At 38.3% G+C, this 23,207-nt stretch overlaps 1 protein-coding gene across 3 annotated transcripts in view; it reads left to right on the forward strand.

The window, feature by feature from the left end:
• Positions 1–13,232, forward strand: part of atrnl1a (attractin-like 1a) — a 261,486-nt gene extending 248,254 nt beyond the window's left edge. For all 3 annotated transcript variants that reach the window (XM_056265511.1, XM_056265510.1, XM_056265509.1), the window contains one exon: positions 13,018–13,232. In XM_056265511.1, coding sequence (XP_056121486.1) covers positions 13,018–13,142 — 125 coding nt within the window. In that variant the 3' untranslated portion in view covers positions 13,143–13,232. The remainder of the gene's footprint in view (positions 1–13,017) is intronic.
• The last annotated feature ends 9,975 nt before the right edge of the window (positions 13,233–23,207 follow it).

Here is a 23,207-nt window from a genome sequence, read left to right on the forward strand (position 1 = left end):
AGAAAGATAAAGAATGGGAGGGGTGGGAAAAAAGGAGAAAGAGAGGAATAAAGGATTAAAGATGAGTTGAGAACAAGAGATAAAATGCATGTTAGGAGTCCAATAGTGCTGACTGATCAGAGGAATAAATCTGACAGGGATAATGTTATCCCCGAGGAAAATCAAATCCAAATACTCCAACACACTCAGTAAATGTACGCCTTCATCCCTTAAGCCAGCCCCCTTATTCCTCCACAGTAACTCACGCTCGGTCTATGAAGGCCTAATACCTGCTCTTTGATTTATTGAACACTGGCACATGTGAATCTGTAGGCTCCTGCGCTGCTGCTTGTGATAAAGACTGAAAAGGCGTATTTGGCCTCAAGGCATATGACAGGTTTTTGGAGATGGTTTTTTGGTGAGAAGCTGGATGCCTTTGTATTCCACAGACACATAACAAGAGTGAATCATAAAATATGCAACAACATTTCACCTTGAATTACACTAAAATTTAGACTGATTCGGCCTGCAGCGTGTGGTAATGCCACTCGTAGATAATGGAGAACACGTAAACAAGCCTTAGATCAAAAGAGTTCAATATTTTATCAGTGTTAAGGCAGAATTGTGGTTGCCTGAAGGTCTACTGAAGTATTATTTTCTTAAAGAGAAAGTGTGTCATTGCTGCACCACCCAACATAATTGGAAAAATAATAATGATTGATGAAAACAATGATTGAAAAAGTTTCAAACATTCCCATCTGTGTGGACTGTGTGGATGCAGCCCAAATAGTAACCATACACGTCATTTGTTCCCAAGTTTTGTTGCACTAATTGTTGGTCTAAGAGCATTCAAAGTTAGCCTGTTGCATATGAACTACTTAAAAGGGGAAAATGTCCATAAAAACATCAGAACATTGAGATGAATTGACTAAAATGGGTATGTGAGGAGGAAGGTACCTCAGACTTGAGTTTGAACGGCAAGTGAAAAAAAAACATAGGCTTCAGATCACTATTCCATTTGGCACTGCTAGAGGTGCAAAAAATGATATACTTCTCCTTTAGCATAAAAAAGAAGGGCTGTCTTACTTATGGCTGTCAACGCAAAGTGTGGAGATTCCTGTGGTTCAATACAAAATCAATGTGTGTATACTTAACATCAGTTATATATATAATATCAGTTATATATCAATCATTGCCTATAGGAGAATTGACATCTTCATTCAAATTATATTTTTTTTAAAAAGTTAAAGATTTTGTAAGCATAATGTATTGTGTTGTACTTGCCGTCCATTGTTTTATTTGTGCTAACACAATGAAACATGCCAAATTGTGCGGATGTAATTATTGGCCAGGCTGTCATAAAAATAAATTATAAACACATGCAAAAACCAAAAGAGAGAACCAACAAAATATTATTAACAGATTATGTTGTAGTCAATTGTATGCTTTTTCTCGTGAGCTTTTTGTTTTGCTATGCATTTTTCTTTCTTTTTTTGCATAGTAAAATAAAACCTGTAGCTGTAGTTTACCCCTTTTTTGCCAAATAATTTTGTCAGATAAATACCTTAACCAAATGTTTTGTTCTTCCCTGATATTTAATATTAAATATATATATATATATATATATATATATTTATTTGTGTGTGTGTGTGTGTGTGTTTCTATCCCGGTTGGGACTTCAACCTGAATATACACACTCATACGGGGACTAGTGTCACCGTGGGGACCTAAATTGAGATCCCTGTGAGGAAACCATATAAATCATACAGAATGAGTTTTTTTGAAAATGTAAAAATGCTGAAAGTTTTCTGTGATGGGGTAGGGTTAGTTTAAGGGGATAGAATATACAGTTTGTACAGTATAAAAACCGTTACTTCTATGGAGAGTCCCCACAAAGATAGTTAACCAGATAGTTAACATAGTGCGTGTGTGTGTGTGTGTACTAGCAATCCATTTCTTCTCAAGTGTGATGCTTCTTAAAAGTTGCAGATGAAGGGTGAAGTAAGGAGAGATGTCAAAATAGAAGGCATTTGGTGTGAAAAGTTGTCTTAGTTTATTCTTTTGCTTTCATCTGAAAAGCACTGAAGGAGAGGACAGGGTTGGGTCATGCTAGATCAAATCTGAACTGTGGAGTGCAAACAATTTGTCTCTGAAGAACAATCCAAAAAAGCCAGCTTGACTGTTTTTGGTATATATATTTTTGGTTTGTAAAAATGCAGAAAGTTTTCTGTGATGGGTAGGTTTATGGGTAGGGTTAGGTGATAGAATATATAGCTTGTACAGTATAAAGTGCGTGCGTGTGTGTGTGTGTGTGTTTTAAAGTTTGAGACACTATAAAGAGAAGACACACTGTAAGACACCACCCTTTCGTCTCTGTTTCTTTCTCAACAAGGGTAATATCTCAGACAGCAGGTGTGCATAAAGATTCAAAGAGAATAGCCAAAAAGTCAGTCTACTTGTTTGGTTGATATAACAGACGGTTGCATGGAGGTCATATTGCTTTTAAGCCGTGGAGTGATATTTCTTTTCTTTCATCATTTGCACTGTCAGCGTCTCTTCACAGGTCGCTTTGGGTCTTTAATTCACCTTTTGGTACAAACTCAATTCAAATTATGGATTGAAATCAAAATGGCATTCACAACCCATTTTACTTCTGATGTGTGACATATTTCCGAGTCAAACTTGATTTTATCCTGCATGGTTTGATTGAGTTTGCTGAAACAATACCTAAATAGCTATTTGGCTGTTTAACATTATCTAAACTACCATTTAAACGTTTGGGGGCAGATAAAGATTTTTTTATTATCATTTATTTAAATACCCTATTCAGCAAGGATTGATTAAATTGATCAAAAGTGACAGTACACATTTATAATGTTACAAAAGATTTTTATTTCAAATAAATGCTGTTATTTTGCAACTTTCTATCAAAGAATCCTGAAAAACATTGCATGGTTTTCACAAATAATATTAAGCAATACATCTGTTTTCAACATTGATACTAATACATTTTGCTTGAGCACCAAATCTGTTTCTTCTGTATGTTTGATCAATAAATGCATTAGCTTAAGCCTTGCTTAGCTTAAAGGACAACTCCGGCGCAAAATGAACCTCGGGTGTAATAACACATTGGTACAGACTAAATCGTTCCCTGAGATTTGTTTTCATGATAATCGAATATAAAGAGTTTTATCTCTAAAAACAGTTTAGCTTATAACGCTAGAATATTGGGCATCGAGTAAGCAAAAAGAGATCGCTAGTTAATGCCATTAACAAGGCTCAAATTAGCCCCACACTAACACGGCAGCATAATGAGTGTCCTTACATGCAAACCGAAGCATTGAGAACTTTGTAAGTGTATAGACAGTTTAATAAGAAGATACTTTACACAGACAGTACAGTTAGCGCATACAGACAGGAGCCATCTTGGAAAAAAGTCTCGATCAATCGAACCACGAAGGTGAGCGAACAGTACGTGTAGATATTGAGGATAAGATAAATTATATTTATTTTTTATTTTCTCTGTTGCGTTCAGTGCTTCTCTTATGCGCTCAGTGCTTTCTTCCGGAAACAACGGACCATATGAGATTCCAAGTCACAGTTCAGCTCACGTATCACCGTGTTCGTGGTTTGACTGATCGAGACTGTTTTCCAAGATGGCTCCTGTCTGTATGCGCTAACTGTACTGTCTGTGTAAAGTATCTTCTTATTAAACTGTCTATACACTTACAAAGTTCTCAATGCTTCGGTTTGCATGTAAGGACACTCATTATGCTGCCGTGTTAGTGTGGGGCTAATTTGAGCCTTGTTAATGGTATTACCTAGCGATCTCTTTTTGCTTACTCGATGCCCAATATACTAGCGTTATAAGCTAAACTGTTTTTAGAGATAAAACTCTTTACATTCGATTATCATGAAAACAAATCTCAGGGAACGATTTAGTCTGTACCAATGTGTTATTACACCCGAGGTTCATTTTGCACCGGAGTTGTCCTTTAAGAGACTATTTTCAAAAACATTCAAAAGTTCTACCGGCCCCAAACTTTTGAACAGTATGACATCAGCAGAAAAGGAAAGTCATTTCAGAAGAGGAGCTGCTATATTCTAATTAAAGATATCGAAAGACAATATTTGTTTTTATTTGGAAAAGCATTGCGCATCATATCTTTTTTCAGTTACATGCACACGCTGATTATGTACAATCTACCTATAACTTCTGTTTCCCTACATTATAGCCCTCATGAGCACACACACATACACACTTACACAGGTGAATGTAGCGAGTCTCACACTGAGAGTCAGGTGGAAACAGCAGAGCAGAACATCTGTTTGTAAGATAACAGATTGTTTCTCCTGCCAGTACAACCTCAGCTCTCAGACAACATGTCAGCAGAGCACTTGCAAAACACAATCCCAGTTTTCATCCATCTCATCTGCTTGTTCTGATGAAGAGGTTCACCGCCAGTGACTGGGACGATGTGTGGTGAACAGGTAGAAGTAATAAGCACTGAAAGTCATTCCAGTCCATCCACATTTCATTTTTACAGCTCACATTTCTGTCAACCATAGATCTAAGCCACATCAGAGCACAATAAGGATGGGCTAATGAACAGTCTTCTGGCCATTATGGCAAAATAAACCCCAACAGGGTGATCAAGATCCTGATGTGAAACCCCCTGAAGGGGTTTATTTTATAATAATGGCCGGCTGATTATTCATTATTGCATTTTCCGTTATCAAATAAATACATGTACCTTCAATATGTATTAGAGTAGAACTGATTATGTATGAAGAACGACAGCATGAATAGTACAAGCACATATAGAAAAAAATATTTTAATCACTCTATTTTGTTTTTCTTTTTGGCAGGCCATTCAGATGCTTTTTCTCTGAAAAAGGCTTTAGATTGCTTAGTTTCAATTGACAAAAATGTCATGAGTGAATATTTTTGGTTAATTCTATTACCTTTGAGCCTTGATGACCATGACATTGGCTGATGGGGTTATAGAGTATCCTCAGTATGTTTTTTTAGTGTTTACGAGAAAGCCTGCAATGTCTCTATATTGCCTGTTTACCCTTTTAAAATGTCCATTTAGTGCATTTAAAGCACAGTCAGCACCGTGGGGAAGTCGCATAGGGAGTGAATGAGAGTGCAGTCTTTTGGTAGTTTTATAAGTGAGCAACAAAGCCAAATTGATTTTATTCTGACCTGCTTTATCTGCAGCTCCAATCTGTCGTGGCAGACTGACTTATTTATAACCCTTTCAAGCAAATGCATTTCGGAGTACTTTAAAAAATATTACTTCTGGTGTAATCATCATATTTATCATTAAACAAAAATAATATTACAGGTTATTTGGTTCCATTCCATTACTATTGCCAACTTAAGATTATCATTCAAAATAGTAACTATTTTTAGATATTATTATCCATATTGAAAACGGGTAATAGTATAAGACATGTTTCTTTGACAACAAATCAGCATATTAGAATGATTTCTGAAGGATGATGCGACACTGAAGATTGTAATGATGCTGAAAATTCTTGGTGGGTTTTGGGTTTTTTCCCCCTTTTTTTTTTGGTTCTTCTGCTGTTGAAAATTATTAGACTAAAATAATTGAAATAATAATGTGTAAAGTGAAATGGAAATGTAATGTGGTCAAGACCTTGAACTACTTAATACATAGACATTATAAAAACATAACCAACACCTTAGTACATCTGTCAGCCAATCAGAATCAAGCGTTCATCAATGCCGCAGTACAAACGCATGTAAATATCTTTGCAGGACTAATCGACAGTCTATTTTCCATGAAGCCTCTTTCTGAGAGTGGTCCCTTTTGAACATGCTGTTGACTATAAGTAACTTTGGTAAGGTTAGGGTTAGAATAAGTTGACAAGTAGTTGCAGTCTACTAAAACTCTACTAACACTCTAGAGATAGTAGACATGTAGGTGCACTGTTACTTATAGTCAACAGAAGGTGTTAAAGGGACCATCAAAATAAAGTGAAACCAAAGTTATAAGCCCAAGTGTACTGTATTTGTTCTGCTGCCGCTGTAAACATATTATTAGCAATTATGTATTGTAATTAGTGGCATGACAGGTGTTTGGCTGCGCACGTTTGAGTGCTCAAAAATTGCTCTCAAGGTTACATTGCACACGTACACAGACCCATTTTTCTCTCGTGCTTTTTTCCCCAGCATGTTGTTTATGAGATGTAAAGTAGCTAATTGTGCAGCTTGTTAGCAAGGGCATGGAGGAGCAGACCTGTCTAATCTATTTGTTCTTTGTGTTCTGTGTTTTCTGTCTCTCACTCGTGTTTTTGTGTTGGAAGGAACACTATTGACCTTATCATGTCAGGTAACTGGGCTGTGGTCAATGTGGCCAGTCAGCGGCCGACAGTGATAGCAGCACAAAGAGGACGGTGGGCATCATTGACCCTGAGGAGGGCAGTGGCTCTCAAACGCTTGCATTCAAGGACAGGGCTGCATTAGCTCTGCAAAACCACCAGCTCTGATTTGTCACACTGTTTTGTTTACGGTCCATTTTAGGGGGAAACAGTATAAAGCAGTTGTAGGGGAAGTTGCTTGAAAATTAACTTCACATGTTACCAGCTACTCATAATTTAAAAGCAAAAATATAGTACAGTTAGAACAAATGGGGAAAATGGCTGCTGTGGTTTCCAGAATAATTCTGTAAAAATACAGTAAAAGGTAAACGTACAGAACAACCTGTAAATATTACAATTTAAAACTGTGATTGACAAAAAAACAAAAACAAACATGTATTTAACTGGTAAATCAAACAGCCCTTTAGGCTGAATTAGCAAGGCCACGCTGCAACTAAAGTCTGTTTTGTAACTATAACATATATTGACAACCACCATAACAACACAGGGGATAAAGAGAAAGCCATATGATGAATTAAAGTTTATCACAAGTAGCTTTTCCACAAGCTTAGGTAAATACTACAAAAGGTGCACACAAGGTCATTCAGACAAACATAAAACACCATAATAGTCACTACAATAATCCAATAAACATTCATTTAACAACATAAGATGTACCAAAACCCTGGTAAAAAATAAATACACATAATTATTCAAATGAAAACCATAACATGTGAAGTGTTACCATAGACTGTAAAAAAAGATGGACTTCGCTCTTTTCCATCGGAGAGAACTGAAGCCGCCAATGTCCCGATATCTTGGGACTTGAGTCTGCGCACTTGCGTTTTCGGGACCAGACTAGAGGTCTGCTACCCGACCCGAGCCCGACGGGTCCCGAAAAATGTGCGGGTTTCGGGTCGGGTTCGGGTTAATGTTTAATGAACAGCCTCGGGTTCGGGTTTAACTAAGAAAAACTAAATAGGCTATATATAGTTTGCGTGCCGTGGTGCCGTGTGCTTTGCCTGCTTGCTGTGTTGTGGTGACCGGCACGCGAGAGAGAGAAAGTACATAGCCTACGTGCGCAGATGTGCAATATGTGCATACACACAGACACACAGGCTCTCTCTCTCAAATATAATGATAATGATATATATATATAATTTTTGTTTTATTTTAAAATATGATTTGCGCATGTACCGCTCTCGCGCGCTATTTCAGTCACAATACAGACAGACAGCAGACGCGAAAAAATGGTATTTGCTGTGAGAAACAGAATGGACCTCGGGTTCGGGTCGGGTTCGGGCTTAATATGTAAATGTAATTGTCGGGTCGGGTCGGGTTAATTGATCGTGGGTACGGGCCGGGTTCGGGCTTCAGTTTAAAGCCCGTGCAGACCTCTAGACCAGACATGCGCAGTCGTGAGCAGGAAGTAAAGCCGCGAAATCAAGGCCCCGCCCTCACTCTCGCTGAATCAATCGCAAGCACACGCCCCTGCACTTTTCTTAAGTGGCCTCTGTCTGCTCCGTTCCTCTCCAATGATGTCTGCTGATTGCAGTACCTCGTTAAAATAAGGTAAATACAACTACTAACCACATAGTCAACATTATGAAAAAAAGTCCGTTGGTGCTTCAGTGACTACTTCGCACAGAGAACCTGTCAATCACAGGTAAAGGTAAAGTTACAATAATGTTCTAGTTTAAAGTTAAACTATAGTTAAAGTCGGCATGAAATCAAATTTCACAAATCTTCTTTTTATATTTAATATTGTAGTGTTTATTATAAATCATTTATCTGTGCACTTCATTATTTTTTTAAAAGTCATGTACGCTTATAATCTTTAATCAAATACATTACCCTTCCCTCCCCCCTCGAAACGACCTCTCTTCTCTTTCGGTCACGTGCCATGGCGAAAGGGTGCGGCCAGAGCCGATGAGGGTGCGGCTATCGGTGCACCGCCTCTCAGAGAACCTGTCAGTGTTCAAGTTCAAGTGAATCTTGGTTCGCGGGAGGCTCGTATAAATATGGGCTGATTCCTGCCTGAAAATTTAGCTGCTCGTCCTCGTTCTCGTCGCCGGGCTCCTCAATAAAAAATCCTTCATGGGAGGGTAACGGTGGGGAGTCCGGTGGAGAGAAATCCTCCACAACTGAATGTAAACTGGCATTCAAATCTGCCTCCATTTTGTTTGCAACGCCCAACCTCCAACGATCCAATCAATTCCCGAAGGACGAAATCAAGCCCCGCCCTACATTTTTTTCTAATTTCAGAAGCCGTTTCACTCGGATATACGTCACAACAAGGACAAAATGACAATCTCAACTTCCGTTTCATGCCGACTTTAAGGCTGTAATGCTCTGACTGTATGACTTTTGCCCAGATTTGCAGTCTGGACAAGACGACTTCAGTTGCTGAAAGATCCAGTCGCTGAAAGATCCAGTCTGCAGATTTTGGGCATGTTAGAGTTGACAGATTTCAAAGGAAACTGTATATAGCCACAGATTTTTTAGCTTCAGACTATGAATCCATCCAGTCGGAGCATATCAAATGTTTGATATTTTGAGCCAATTTTAGAACGCATATTGTAGTGTATAATTAGTTGTTTTTTTTCCTAGTTGTCTTTCCCACCCAAGACCGCATCCAAATGGACTCTTTTTTACAACTCAGAAAACAACACTAATAACAACAGCTGTCAGCTCCTGTACATAAATGTTTCTTTTCATGTCACGCATTTACCAAGCAACAAGGCACTTGTTTCTGCGTTTGTTGTTTGACTTTAAAGTCTGTGTGATCACTCGTTTCTGACCAGTTTTTCTGTAACCATTTACAATGGTAAACATAAAGCTATGGCAGGACTTCAAAAGATATGAAAAATTGCACAACAGTTGTATGGACTACTGTTATGTTGTTTTCATGTTTTTTGGCCTTTTAGGAGCTTGAAAGCCCTTTGTTACTGTGATCTATCATATGGAAAGAGCTACTGTATGGACAAATACTACATTCTCTCTTTGTTTTGAAACAATGTAAGGGTGAATAAATAATTGGCATAACTGTCATTTATGAGTGAACTATCCATTTAATTGCTGTGGGCCTCATAGCGGATGGATCAAAACCTCTTTGGTCAGCAGAAAACTGAAAGGCAAGATCTGAAGGTCTGCTAATGTGGAAAGTGATATCAGCTAAACGCAAGCTTTATCATAGAAATTAGCAGTGACTATAATTATAAAATATGCCACATATAGCTCAATCCTTTCAGCTAAAGAATAAAGATAAATCATTATTAAATCCCCATTTCTTCACTTCTAAACCCCATTAGCATTGTTAGCCTCTGTCATCTGATCTGCCAGGCCGGGTTAGTATCATACACACGGCGCCAGGCGCGACACAAGTGTTTTTTGCTAGTTTCAGCCCGACGCAGTTATCATTTTCACGTCCTGCGCCACGTTGTTGCATTTGCATTTGCGCCCATTTGTGCGACCATGGGTGTGCTGTTCTAAAAACGAGGTGTGTGCCATGGACCAACTGAAACCTGGTCTTAAGTAAATTTTTGTTATTTAAAGAGCGCGTTAGTAATGTCCACCTATACGGGGGGGTCCACAACGCTGCTTACACACACGCACACGCAGCACACAAACATGCCAAATATTAAAAATAAAAGGATTACAATGTAAAAGATTATTATTGTGTAGTGTGTACATAAAGATATGGTAGAATCCGGCTTGTCCGTAGATGGTCTGTTTGCGCGCTTTAACCTCGCGCACGAGCAGATCCGTTTCCTCTCTGGAGAAACGTTCAGTCTTTCCGCTTGCAAATTCCACCATGTAAATAGCGAATCCGCCATGGCGCGAGCACAACTGGCTTTTAAAGGGAATGAGAGAGGAGACTCTGATTGGTTTATTGCATGTTACGCCCAAAACACACCCATTACTTATTAAGAGAATAGGGACAACCCTTTCAGACCATGCGCCGACCATTTTTTCCCATCGTTAAACTAGCAAAAGTGGACTCGTATACGCCCTATGTGCACTTGCGCCCTGCGCTTTAGACCATGCACTTAGATCGTTAAAATAGGGCCCCACGTGATTTCATTATACAATCCTTAATCACATGGGTAACATTGAAGTTAAGTGATGTTGTTGACCCCCACCACACCAGATCTCACGTCTTGACAATGGCCTGCGAATGACGGGTGAAGTCAAGGAAATAGAAAGTCAGGTTGAGAGTGTATTCCCTCTCAGAATAACCTTGGCGTCACACTGAGGCTTGGAGTGTGGCTGATTGCTTGCGGAAAACACTCATCAGTTGGAAGAGTGACCTTGGTGTGGCATAATGACACTTTGTGAAGAGGCAGGTGGTGCGAAGAGGACTCGCTGCAGACAGCTGCTCGCTCGGCTCCCACCGAGACATTCTTCTGATTATCACTGGAAACTTCTCACGCGCATCGCTCACGCCGAACGCGAGAAGGCATTTAAGTTTCACGTGGACGAGACAACAGCCATTTCCAATAATGCTGTAGCTGTAAAGTGTTCATTTACAGTGATGAATGTCTCAGGTCAACAGAGTCTTTCTGATTACCTTTAATGGAGTTCTCGGATTCGCACATCCTGTCTCAAAGTGCAGAATTCATCGGGGTTAATCATGCGCGCAGCTCACCTGCCAAAGATCACAGAAACGAGTTTGATTTTCCATTAGTCGAGAGCACTTTAGCCTTCTCCTCATGCGCACCTGATTTGATTCAGCCTTGCAATTAATTCACTTGAGACGGACATCTCTCCTCAGCAGAAAACATTTAGTTCTTCCGAAGATGTCCTTTTGTTATGTACAGTGTGTGCTGTAAATAAATGCAGTTCGTTGAAATATTGGGTCAAGAAGGTGAATTTGAACTTTTTGAAAATGTAATTGCAGGAAATCACACTTACAATCATGCTTTAGTGGATTGGGAGTTTCATTGTTGCTCCATCCACTAATAAATTAGTTTCTTTCGTTTGTTCGTTTGATTGAATCAGTCAATGTATTCTTTGTTTATTCTTTTTATTTCATTTTAATTCATTTAATCATTGTTCATTCTATTTTTAAAATGTGTTTAATAAGTAATAAATAATCAATAATAGACTTGAGAGGAATCTCTGGTCTGGTGTGTTAAACAAACACGAATTACTCTCCAAATTTCTCAAGGGCTCAAAGAGCCTCCACTCCTTTTTCAAGCTTCTGTTCTGAATGCTCACTGAATGATGATGTAGCATTATGAGTCTGATCAAGCAATATCAGACACACCACATGCTGTTCCACATGAGCTTTCAGAGACTTTTCTCTTAAATGACATGTAAAAAACGAAAAACACACCTGCCGCAATTCTAATAATCTTAAGTTTAAGTATATTACTGTAATCGTAAACTGCTAAAATCTATTATAATGAATAAAAACAAACAAAAAAAAAAAAAAAATCTGAACAGAGTAAATACACATAAACCATTTCAATATGTAATGAGTGTGGGGAAAAAATGGTCCCTCAGTTGTCATTTCCGAGGCAACAGTTTTGGAACTAATAAAGTTGTATCAAAAGTTAGTGTATGTTTGTCACCATGAAATGAATTGAAGAGCATGCTCAAGATGAAATATGAGGCCATGTTTACACCTGGTATTAAGATGCGTTTTGGTCAATTGGATCACAAGTGGACGATGCTAAATACAGGTGTAAACAGGGTCTAAAACGTTTTGAGCTTGTCCACTTTCAACCACTCCCAGAGGTAGTCGAAAACGCATTTGACTTGTCTGCTTTCATAGTGTAGACGTTCATGTGGTCGAATGCGTTCGAACGGCTGCAAAAGACCGCCAACTCTCTCCGCCTACTGACCTAACGCGCAAACATCATGGGAAGCTTAGGATTTAAACTTTGTCTGCTTTTTTTTTTTAATACTAAGCAAAATGTACTCACCATTACTAATTTCTAACACACTCTCACCATGCTCGGCGTGATCTTGCGGCTGTCAGAGCAGAAATGAGAGCTGATGAACTCCATATGTTTTTCTGTCAATTCTGTGCACATTCATATGTAATTTGCATGAGCTTATTTTGTCCATTAGATTGAAAGATCTGAAAAAGCCCATCCATTTACCCACCCATAGACCCTCCCCTCAAATAAATCAGGACAGAAGTGGTCGAAAGTGGACAAAAGAGATGGATTAAAACACAGGTGTAAACGAGGATGTGTCTCCCTCCCTCTGATCGACCAAAATGCATCTTAATACCAGGTGTAAACAGGGCCTGAGATGTGAAGTGTGGAGAAAATATAGGAAAAAGTGTGAAAATATGATTTAATTGTCTGTATTTGTGATAAATATTTATTTATGATACAAGAAAAATACATGTAAAGTGCTATGAAATTTGTAAATTCCAAAAAGTCATTTCCATAACCGTCGTTTTGACCGCAGAATGAGTGGAAATGAAGGTGAGCTTATTTTCTAAAATTCCTCATTGCCAGAAGGGCCTATAGTTTTAGAAGAAAAAAGAACAAATAAGGATCTGAACTCTGCACTGATGATTGTAAGATGATATTGACAGACACAGGTTTGATTGGTAGGCGTCAGTATGCTCTTATTAGGATGCTGCACTCTTCTTTGAAGCTCACTTCCATCTTCTCCTCCTCCCCACAGGCATTACCATAGCCAGTGCTCTTATTGATACGTCTCAGCAGAGGCCCGGCGACTTCAAAGACAAGGGCTTGAGTCTAAAGAGCCGCAAACAGCAGCACACGGTGCACCAGGGAACCTGCGTTTGAACCAGCCGACTGACCTCACAGGAACCTCCGGGACGCAGTGATTCTGATCTCTTTTCTCCCCTCTCTCTCTCTCTCTCTCTCTCCCTCTCTCTCTCGTACCACTAGAAGGAGATGGTGTTGATGAGAGGGGAGCTCTTGAAGTGTAAATGACAAAGGAGGGTCGAGACATTAGTAGTCTGTGTGTGGCTCCTCCTGAATTCCACGCTCCATAGTGGAGCTCGTATTCCCACAGTATTGATTGAACCTCTGTAGAGGACATCTGCATTTTGATTGTGTCCACTTGGTTTCTGTTTTTCAACAGCTGCTTCTCAAAAGGGGAGTGAAACTCACTCTGACCCAAAATAGTAACAGGTTACTGGCCAGAATGAGTCATCTGATCACATATGTAGAGATAAACCTTTCTCTACTTTTAGGGTTTTGTCCCGTCATTTATTGAAATGTGTTTTGATGACTCTTTGATACAGTAATTATCGTTAGCCGAGGACTGTATTTAATACATATGGTGCTTTGTTATAGTCTGGGTGAGCAGAAAGGCAGAACCCGACTTCACCATGTGCAATGTGTTCCTGGATCAACATCTTTGTTGATTCTGGAACAACATTCCAATCAACCAATCAGATTTGAGGGTTTATGTCAAGTTTTGGCTTACAACAAAAGGTTAATTGCTTCTACATCAGAGTTATTCACCTATCACTTCCCTCTGATTTTAGACATACCTTATGGGTAGGTTTAGGGGTAGGGATATGGTTAGCATAAAATTTTCGAACAGGAATGTTGTTCCAGAAACAAAATATGTTGAACACGTCTAACTCTGCAAAGTCAGGACTTGTGTGTGGAAAGTTTAATTTTGTCTTGTAGAAATGACATTTGTATCTCCTAGTGGCTATACACTTATATTCAAGAACTGAAAAGACCACATACATTTAAAGCTAGTGTTTTTAGGCTTTTAGTCCATATCATTTAGCTTTGAACTTGACTGTATGCTAGTATGCTACAGTATATGCTAGATAAAATTCACTTTTAGACAACATACATTTTTTTGGGGTCAGTAAGCTTTGTTTTATAAAACTAATACCTTAGTTCAGCAAGGACGTATTAAATTATGCCAAAACAAAATGAGTGCTAATTCAATGTGCAAATGATTGTACAAAAACATTGCTAATTCAAATAAATGCTGTTCTTTTGACCTTTCTATTCATAAAAGATTCCTGACAACAACTATTTTTCAACATTGATAATATATATTTTTTTTATTCTCTTGAGTACCAATTTGGCACATTATAAGGATTTATGGAGGATCATGTGACACTGAAGATTGGAGTAATGATACTGAAAATTCAGATTTGCCATCACAGAAATAAATTGCATTTTAAAATATATTGAAATAGAAAACAGTTATTTTAAATTATAATAACATTTCACAATATTACTGTTTTTGATTAAATAAATAGTCTTACTGAGCATAAGAGATTTTTTTTCTAAAACAATGAAAACAAATCTTACCAACTTTTGAAAGATAGTGTACACTTATAAATTGTAGCCTTTTTCTTTCCGAGAAATCAAAGCAAATTTTTGTCCAATCAATCTTTCTAGAATGAAAAAACGTTTTGTACAGTTAGTTGTCATAAAGTAGTGCTGCATTTATCAGACAGTGGTTGTATTGAAACATCTTATGATCAACAGATAATGCCAGCAGAGAGTTAACAAAGTTACCCACAACTGAAGTGGACTTCAAATATTATTTTGGTTCTGTGGCCAAAATCATTGGTTTCTTTCTATTTTAAATGTCTGGAGTCTGCAGACTAAAATTTCATTAATGTCAGTTTAACTCAGTATTGTTCAACATGTTAATAAAGCCAATAAATTGTTTGCCTGTATTTGTAACTCTAATTATGTATTGTCATAATTTTTCGAGTTGTTTGTCTCAGATAGTCAAGACATGTAAAAACTGTCTTAAAAAAGTCTTATTATGAAAATAGATGAATAGTTTGTTAAACTGAAATAGGCCCAAAAACATTCTCACATGTCCTCTATAAAATTGTTTGATGTATTTCTCCATTATGTTTTCACAACCAAAATGTGTTGCACTTAAATCCTTCATTTTATTGAATCCTTTATAATATATTTATATTTTTTTTTGGTCTAAAATGTCTTTAACGAAACCAGCCTAAACTAGTTCACCTAAAAATGAAAGTTCTGTCATCATTTACTCACCCTCATGTTGTTCCAAACCTGTATGTCATTCTTTCTTCTTTTTTTGAACAAACAGTTCTGGCTCCCATTGACTTCCATTGTATAGACAAAAAACGCTGAGACATTTTTCAAATTATTGTCTTTTGTGTTGACGGCAGTTTTTGGGAGAACATGGGAAACCTTGTATTCTTTCCAAAGAGACTTACTGATCAATTTTTGGTTTTTCATTGCAATGTTGATTCAAATTTAAGCACTTGTATATAAATGACACCCGTCCAACTTAAATCTAACAAATGTATCACTCATCGGGCTGTTGGCTCTTTTGCACTGTTAAAACATTCCATGCAGGTGCAAAGTTACTGCATTGCAGGAACAATAACATTGTTTTGTCTCTCTCAAAGGCATTTGTTTTTGTTTATTTATTCTCATTTGCATACTTGAGTCATAACCTTTGTAAATTGTATAAATGTTGAGGAGATTTCTGGTCTTACAGCGTTATGTAATAAATTTACCTTATACATAATCAAGTTTGAACAAATGAAGAGCAGCCAAAGAAAGTTCAAGTTTATGCAGAAATAAACATTTTGATAAATCTGTTGTGTGCTTTAGTTTTCTTTCCGAAACTGCTCTCTCTAGGAGTGAAGTAGTTTCAGCTTCACGTCGCCCACGGACCGTCAGTCTGAAGGTCTGTCTACGCGAGACGAGGAGTCCAGTAACTTTTACGCAGCATCAGAAGTGAAGATCTGTGTAATGAGATGCAGCGAGTGACTCTTACAGGACAAACCATGTGGGCTAAATGGCTTGTAGACTGTTGGCAGTGTTTACCAAGAATAAGATACAAAGATAATATCAATTTTGTCGTGTTTAAAGTTACCTACTCTCGTGCTCAGATTGTCTACTGATGAATCATCTATTAAATCTGTCTATAACCATCTATAGTTGACTCACCAAGTCATTTGAAATATGCTACCAACCCCAGATGAGATTGACAAGCTGTTCAAATACTATGCAATAGTTTAATGCGCTGGGTGCTATATTGATTTTTCATTTAAAAAAAAAAAAGGAAATCACAAATGTTTGTAATTAAGTGCTGTTGCCAGTGTTAAACGGCACAGAGTATTTAGATTCATACATGACAGATTTAAATGACTTTTTCAGTGAGTTTGCAGTACTCAGTAAAAATAAGTACTCAGTCTATAAGTTATTAATAAGCACACTCTGAGTAAATTACAATGCTTTGTTCTAATTGCATTACTTACATTTCACCACTCAAAATATGTAGAAATGCACTTAATAAAATGATGTTTGCAAGATGCATTTTCATGACTCATGCTGTGGTTATTCTATGAAAATTGGGTCATAAGATATTTAAAGCACATTTTTGTATAATGCCCTCTGCCATCTTAAAATGAATGCATTTTAATATTTGTTGGAATGTAATTATGTTCAGGAAAGTAACAAGGTTGACTAACCTTGAGTCGGGAAACTACTCAGTGCTTCTTAGAAAGAATTCTGCTGCTGATATTTCCATTTTTCAATTATCACTTGTGTTCTATACACATTTGCAGCAACTGAGATGCACTGTAAGATCATCCTCTACTGACCAACATAAGGAGTAAAGATCAAATATAAAAAAAAGAGTAGACCTCGTCATTGGTCTTTCATTCACAAAAAGATAAGATGATGATTTATGGAATAGTTCATTACTTTAAAAATGTGATGTCAACAGGGTTAAAGCATAATTTGGGCACAACTTCAAGTATATGAAATGTCAACTAAAATATATAGAAAGAATAAAGAAAAAATATTAGCTTTTTTTAATTGTCATTTGTTTTTATTGAAATGTGTATAATGCTAATACAGCATGGAAAAGATGACCACGCAGGGGTGGGACAGAACAAAAATTGCATCTTCATGGCCAATATATATATATATATATATATATAGGTTACAGAATTGTTGTTTATTAACTTATAAACATATTTAAAAATGTCACTATTTACACTTTGTGTAAGAGGGATACACATTTTGTAAAATATCATGGTTTGTCTCATATGACCACGGCATTATGAACTCATCATTATCCTCTCCCCATTGTGTTTGAATGGCAGTGGTCAGAACGCCTCTCATCTAGAGACTGATGTCTAGGCCAGACCTTAATCTTTACACCATTATGTTCTATTCATGTCTGGTAATTGTTGTCATCTGATGGTGAATGATCAATCACTGTGCAGTTGGACTACAAAGGCGGCAGTTGTTTTAGGGTCACATGTACCCACACTGTGAGAAGAAAGCCTGTCCTGTTCACAGCAGCCTACATCACTGCTGACAAAGCCACCGCTCACTGGTCACCAGGACACAGCCACAATGTGCCATTATGGTAATAGGATTATAATGTCAGTGATGAAGTCACATCGGTCAGAGTCATCAGGTTGCTAATGTGAGTCATGATGATCCGTTATTTGTTTTTTTTTAGTTCAGATGATTATATAGACTGAGTAAAAGAATGAGAAAGCTACTCAGGATGATTATCACGCATCCTTATTGCAAATGAAGTTGGAATAATAGCATAGCTGTTTTGAAATTCAGTTAATTAGTCTTTCTGCCTGTGTGAATATACTGCCCACAACTGATGGAGCAAGAAAAAAGGTTTTAAAAATCATACTCTGCAGTCAATGTGCTTCCAGATGTGTATCAGTGAGTAAAATCTGTTGCACAAATTTCAGTTCCCATGAATGGATTTTTCATTTGAACATAGCAGGTGGTGATAATGTTTGTCTTGTAATTCAACTAGGCAAAGACAAGACTGCAATTGGGGTGGACGTAAGGTGCTGTGAGACATTTCTTTATGGAATGGCATGCAGAAAATGATCCTAATCCCAGAAATGTATCACTGAAATAACTATCCTGAGATATCACTCCTCTCTGTGACAGCCCTGGTGCATGTAAGAAGTTAAATAAACAGTGGCCACGAAACGGGATCAGATTCTCTGTTTAGCCAATCAGAACACTTTTGAGGTTCTTTCTGCCTGTCAATAATTTTTCTCATTCACAGGACGGGACAACGGAAGCCATAAGTAGTCTAACAGAGTGCAAGTATTCTTCCCATTCATTTTAAAAAAGTATTCATTACAGAATTATAAGCTATGACTCCGGCTATGACCAACCACCCAGCCAATGTTTGTATGTGGGGCCCATATGAGTATGAAATGGGCTGAAAAATGGGCCCCATGTAGGATTGTCCGCGGGTTACATAATGGCCCCAAGTTAATTGCCCAGGTGGATTTCATGTAGGATTGCACTTGGTAGGTGGGACCCAAGTGGGCAACATGCACAAGACCCATCTCGTCCCAGCTTTAACCCAGTCGACATTTGTATGTGGGGCCCATATGGGTATGAAATGGGCTGAAAAATGGGCCCCATGTAGGATTGTCCGCGGGTTCCATAATGGCCCCAAGTTAATTGCCCAGGTGGATTTCATGTAGGATTGCACTTGGTACTAGGCGGGACCCAAGTGGCAACATGCACAAGACCCATTTCGGTCCCAGCTGCTAATATTTTTATGTGGGTTTAAAATGGGCTCAAAAATGGGCTCTGTATGGGATTGTCTGTGGTTTCCAGAATGGCCCCATGTTAATAGCCCAGGTGGATTTCATGTAGGATTGCACTTGGTACAAGGCGGGACCCAAGTGGCAACATGCACAAGACCCATTTCGGTCCTAGCTGCTAATATTTTTATGTGGGTTTAAAATGGGCTCAAAAATGGGCTCTGTATGGGATTGTCTGTGGTTTCCAGAATGGCCCCATGTTAATAGCCCAGATGGATTTCATGTAGGATTGCACTTGGTACTAGACGGGACCCAAGTGAGCAACATGCACAAGACCCATCTCGGTCCCAGCAGCTACGAAGTGAATCACAACTTTGATTTGAAGCAAAAAAGTATTGGAAAATCAGACAAAAAAGACAAAGGTACACTGCATACTTAATGGCTTTAATGGGGGAAAGAACTGCAATCCCATGAAGCAGTGCGGATGACATAACTGAACTAAAAGCAATGGAGAAATATAAAACTATTGATTTAAAGATGCTGATTTTATATAGAAACAATCAATTTTACTATAATAGCAAAATAAGCATATCATGCATATAAATGTTGAAGTAGGTTTTTTGTTGTTGTTTTAAGTACATTTTTAACTCTTTCCCCGCCAGTGTTTTTTTTTTCTAAAGTTGCCAGCCACCACAAGCATTTTGGATAACGCTTTAACAACAACTTTTTTGAAATCCCTATTGGAGAATTAAATGGAAAATACTTCCGGTGTTGTGCCGAATTTCGACCCCCGCCAAATTATTTCCCCCCTAGCATTGGTAGGTTTAGGATTAGTTGTGGGGGAGGGGTTAGGATTAGGGGCGGGGTTGGGATTAGGCAATCAGGTACTGACTTCAACGAGGGGGGTAATAATTTGGCAGGGGGTCGAAATCAGGCACAACACCGGAACCAACTCCGCTGAAAAAGTGGGCACTGTTTGCTTGGCACAACTGATCGGAACCAACTCTGATCGGTGGAGAGTTCTCTGCAGAATCATGGGTAGGCTAATGTATTTTTTCGCCAGGAATTCTGCTGTTGAATGCGGTTATTTAAAAAAATAATACGGTCAGATATTTCAAGCATTTACCATAGATTAACAACATCTTAGCTCACAGTAGGTCTATCTTTTAAAGGTTTATAAGGTAAAATGTATTGGTAAAAAAATAAAAACAAAGAATAGATTTTTACTTCCAGAACCCTTGCACTCTATAAACTTGGAGCAGTTTTCATGAGTTTGGAGCGTTCAAATGTGTTGTACATGGGAAGACAGAGGGGAATGAAGAGGCCAAAAGAAGACAAGTGTGAACATCGGTAAAGCTTTTTCGCGCTGGAGGAAGCAGTTGAAAACAGCTGTCCAGCTTCTGATTGACAGATAAAAACCATGTTACGCCAAAGCAGTTGAGCTGTAGAAAGAGGGGGCGTGTTTTAATCAATTGTTAAATCTGGTGCGAGTCTCTATAATGGCTTGCATCTAAAGGGAATGTTTACATACCAAAAGTTTCACTTTAGTCCTTTAGGATCTTCAGCAAACTCTTCTGCTTGAGTTCTGGGACCTGCACACTCAACCATATCAGACCTCTCTAAACAAACAATTCGCTGCATATCAAAGAAACGCAGCAATCTTCTGCATACATATTGTCCCTTGCATTTCGAGTCCCAAACTTTGCCTCAAGACACTGATCAGACTTGCATGAGGTCGGTGTTCATTATTGGATGGTTATGGATGCTGCCATGTTAAAGATAGCTGTTCTCCCCTGCCGATGTGTGTGAGGACCCCACGTGCCTGAGGCTCCTGAGCCTGGCCCCTGACACCACACAGCATGATATGAGCCAAGCTGCCAGTTCTTGCTAATGCAATATATTATTCCATATATGTATACATATTACAGTCCATAAACTGCACACAAACATTATTTGTAGATATGATCTAATTCGTGCATGTCTGTGTGAGGAGCCCCATTCGTCCATTAGTTGGAAGTTTCAAGAGCTTATTTTCATATCATCAGTCTAAATAACAGTGGAGAAATCTGCTCAAATTCAATCGGCAAGTTAGGAGCTACTTTTAGCCTTAAGATGTTTTGTGGATATGGCCCCTGGTCTTTTGCATGTGCTTCGTGAAATATAGAGCCGTTTTACTCAAGATGCCTTCACAAGGCGTCATCTAACTGACGCTTTTGACCATGCGTCAACATGCCGACGCACATGGTACCCCTTAAGCGTCAATATGAGACGCGCCTCCTAGTGGTCTAACACTAACCCTACCCCAGACCATAGACAGTATAAGAAGTGGACAGAGCCATCTCATTGGAACTCAGTTGAGACAGTTGAAGCCCATTTTTGGCGATTTTTGAGCACTTCCGTTCCTGACGCGCAGACTCAAACCGACTCAAACTAAGCTTGATGACGTGAGCAACCTGTCTGACAGACGTTAATCTTCTAGTAGCTGTGCGTGAAAATTGCCAACGTTAATCTTGCAGAGATGGGGAACTTGAGCAAAGAGTGCTTTGGCGTGAGTGACCAGGAGTAAGTATTCCGTTGCTTTTATGGACTCATTATCTATGGGCTTCTCCCTTGACGGGACGTCCCCCCGATTGCCTGCGAGCTTCTCCTCCTGTCTGTACGGTCATTTCTGTACAGCGCGACAGAGAGTCGAGTGGTTATGACGCAATCGTTAGCCTATTTTTACTAAATCTGTTTCTACGGGGCCATAATGTAACATAGAAGGTAATGGAGCTCTGTATACATTGTCGTGTTTCTTTAGAAATAAATAATGGACAAATGGAGTCTTTAAACGCCTCAGATGTAAAGTTATTCGCTGTCAAAGTGACGCCAAAATGAATGGGAGTCAATGGAAATGCTAACGCAAGTGAAGTTCTGCTACAACATGGCGGCACCCGGCCGGCTTCAACTTCCGGTCGATGGATTACCCCCTTGCCCCAGACCTAAACCTACCCATAACGGAAGCGTCATCTAACTGACGCTAAAGGGTGCCATGTGCGCCGGATTTAGACGCATGGTCAAAAGCGTCAGTTAGATGACGCCCGAGGATGAGCGTCTCATATTGACGCTTAAAGGGTACCATGTGCGTCGGTATATTGACGCATGGTCAAAAGTGTCAGTTAGATTGGGATGAGAATGTGTTGTCAAAGGAGCGAACAAAGATGAGCATAACCAATGTCCATCTCATATTGATATCTAGAATGTTTTTTTCTTCTTCTTCACATTAACATTCGGTCATTAAAATTGAATTACACGCCAACCATACAAATAATTAGCTACATAATAGGTTAGCTGATCACCTTAAAAGTCCACAGATATTGCTGTCAGTTCGTAGTTCGCACAGCTGTTAACACTTTCTCTGACGCGGATGCAATGAGACCTGTTTATTTGTTAGTTCATGTGACGTTCAATATAAAGCCTATTAAATGCACCTTCAAATTTTACCCAATAATGTAATTTAATTTGACTGCTTTTTTTGTTTCCTGTATTTTCCTGTATTTCTTTTTTCTGGAGACATGCCGATGGACGTTTAAAGAGGACATTTGTAATGTGGACTCGGCAAACCAGTGCATTTTCTCCAGTCTCAAGGTAATTATTTGTTTGTATGCGTTAAGAAGTGTTATTTTTGTAATATTTATAGTATTTATTAATATTTTCATTTTTTTTGATATGCTCAGTTTTTTTTCTAAATTTCAGTTTGGGTTTAAATAGTTTTGTTATGTGCTTTTGTCATTTTTATTAGTTATTTTATATTATACTGTATAGCTTTAATTGATTTTGATTCCAGTTTTTGTTTTAGTAATGTTAGTACTTTAACTTATTTAATTAGTTGCTTTCCAATGCAACATTTCTATTTTTTAAAAAAGTATTTTAAATAGTAAATAGTAATTTTAGTTAACAATAACAACACTTGTTTTCAAAGGTTTGCACCTGTACTTGTTTGTTTGTAAGTAAAAAAGAAAAATGACAAATTACAAACAAATTAGGGAAGTTAAGTTCAAAACAATAATGATTTTTTGAGAGTACAACAAAAGTAAATATCACATTCAGAATGTTGCTAGTTGATCAAATTAACTTGCGTGGGTCATTTTACAATATTAGCAAGTGCTGCCACTCTATCAGTTAGTCATAATGTGGGTAGTGAGTGAGTGAGTGAGTGAGTGGGAATACGTTAAAACTCGAGGCCATTGTGTCAACTTTACTCAAGTTGATCATTAAACTGCACCAAAATATGAAACTATAATCCAAGTCTTTTAGACTGCTCTTTTAAAAAGCAAGCACAGAG

The sequence above is a fragment of the Rhinichthys klamathensis genome, unplaced genomic scaffold (assembly GCF_029890125.1).
Source record: "Rhinichthys klamathensis goyatoka isolate OS25496 unplaced genomic scaffold, OSU_Roscu_1.1 h1tg000235l_1, whole genome shotgun sequence".
Classification (NCBI taxonomy): Eukaryota; Metazoa; Chordata; class Actinopteri; order Cypriniformes; family Leuciscidae; genus Rhinichthys; species Rhinichthys klamathensis.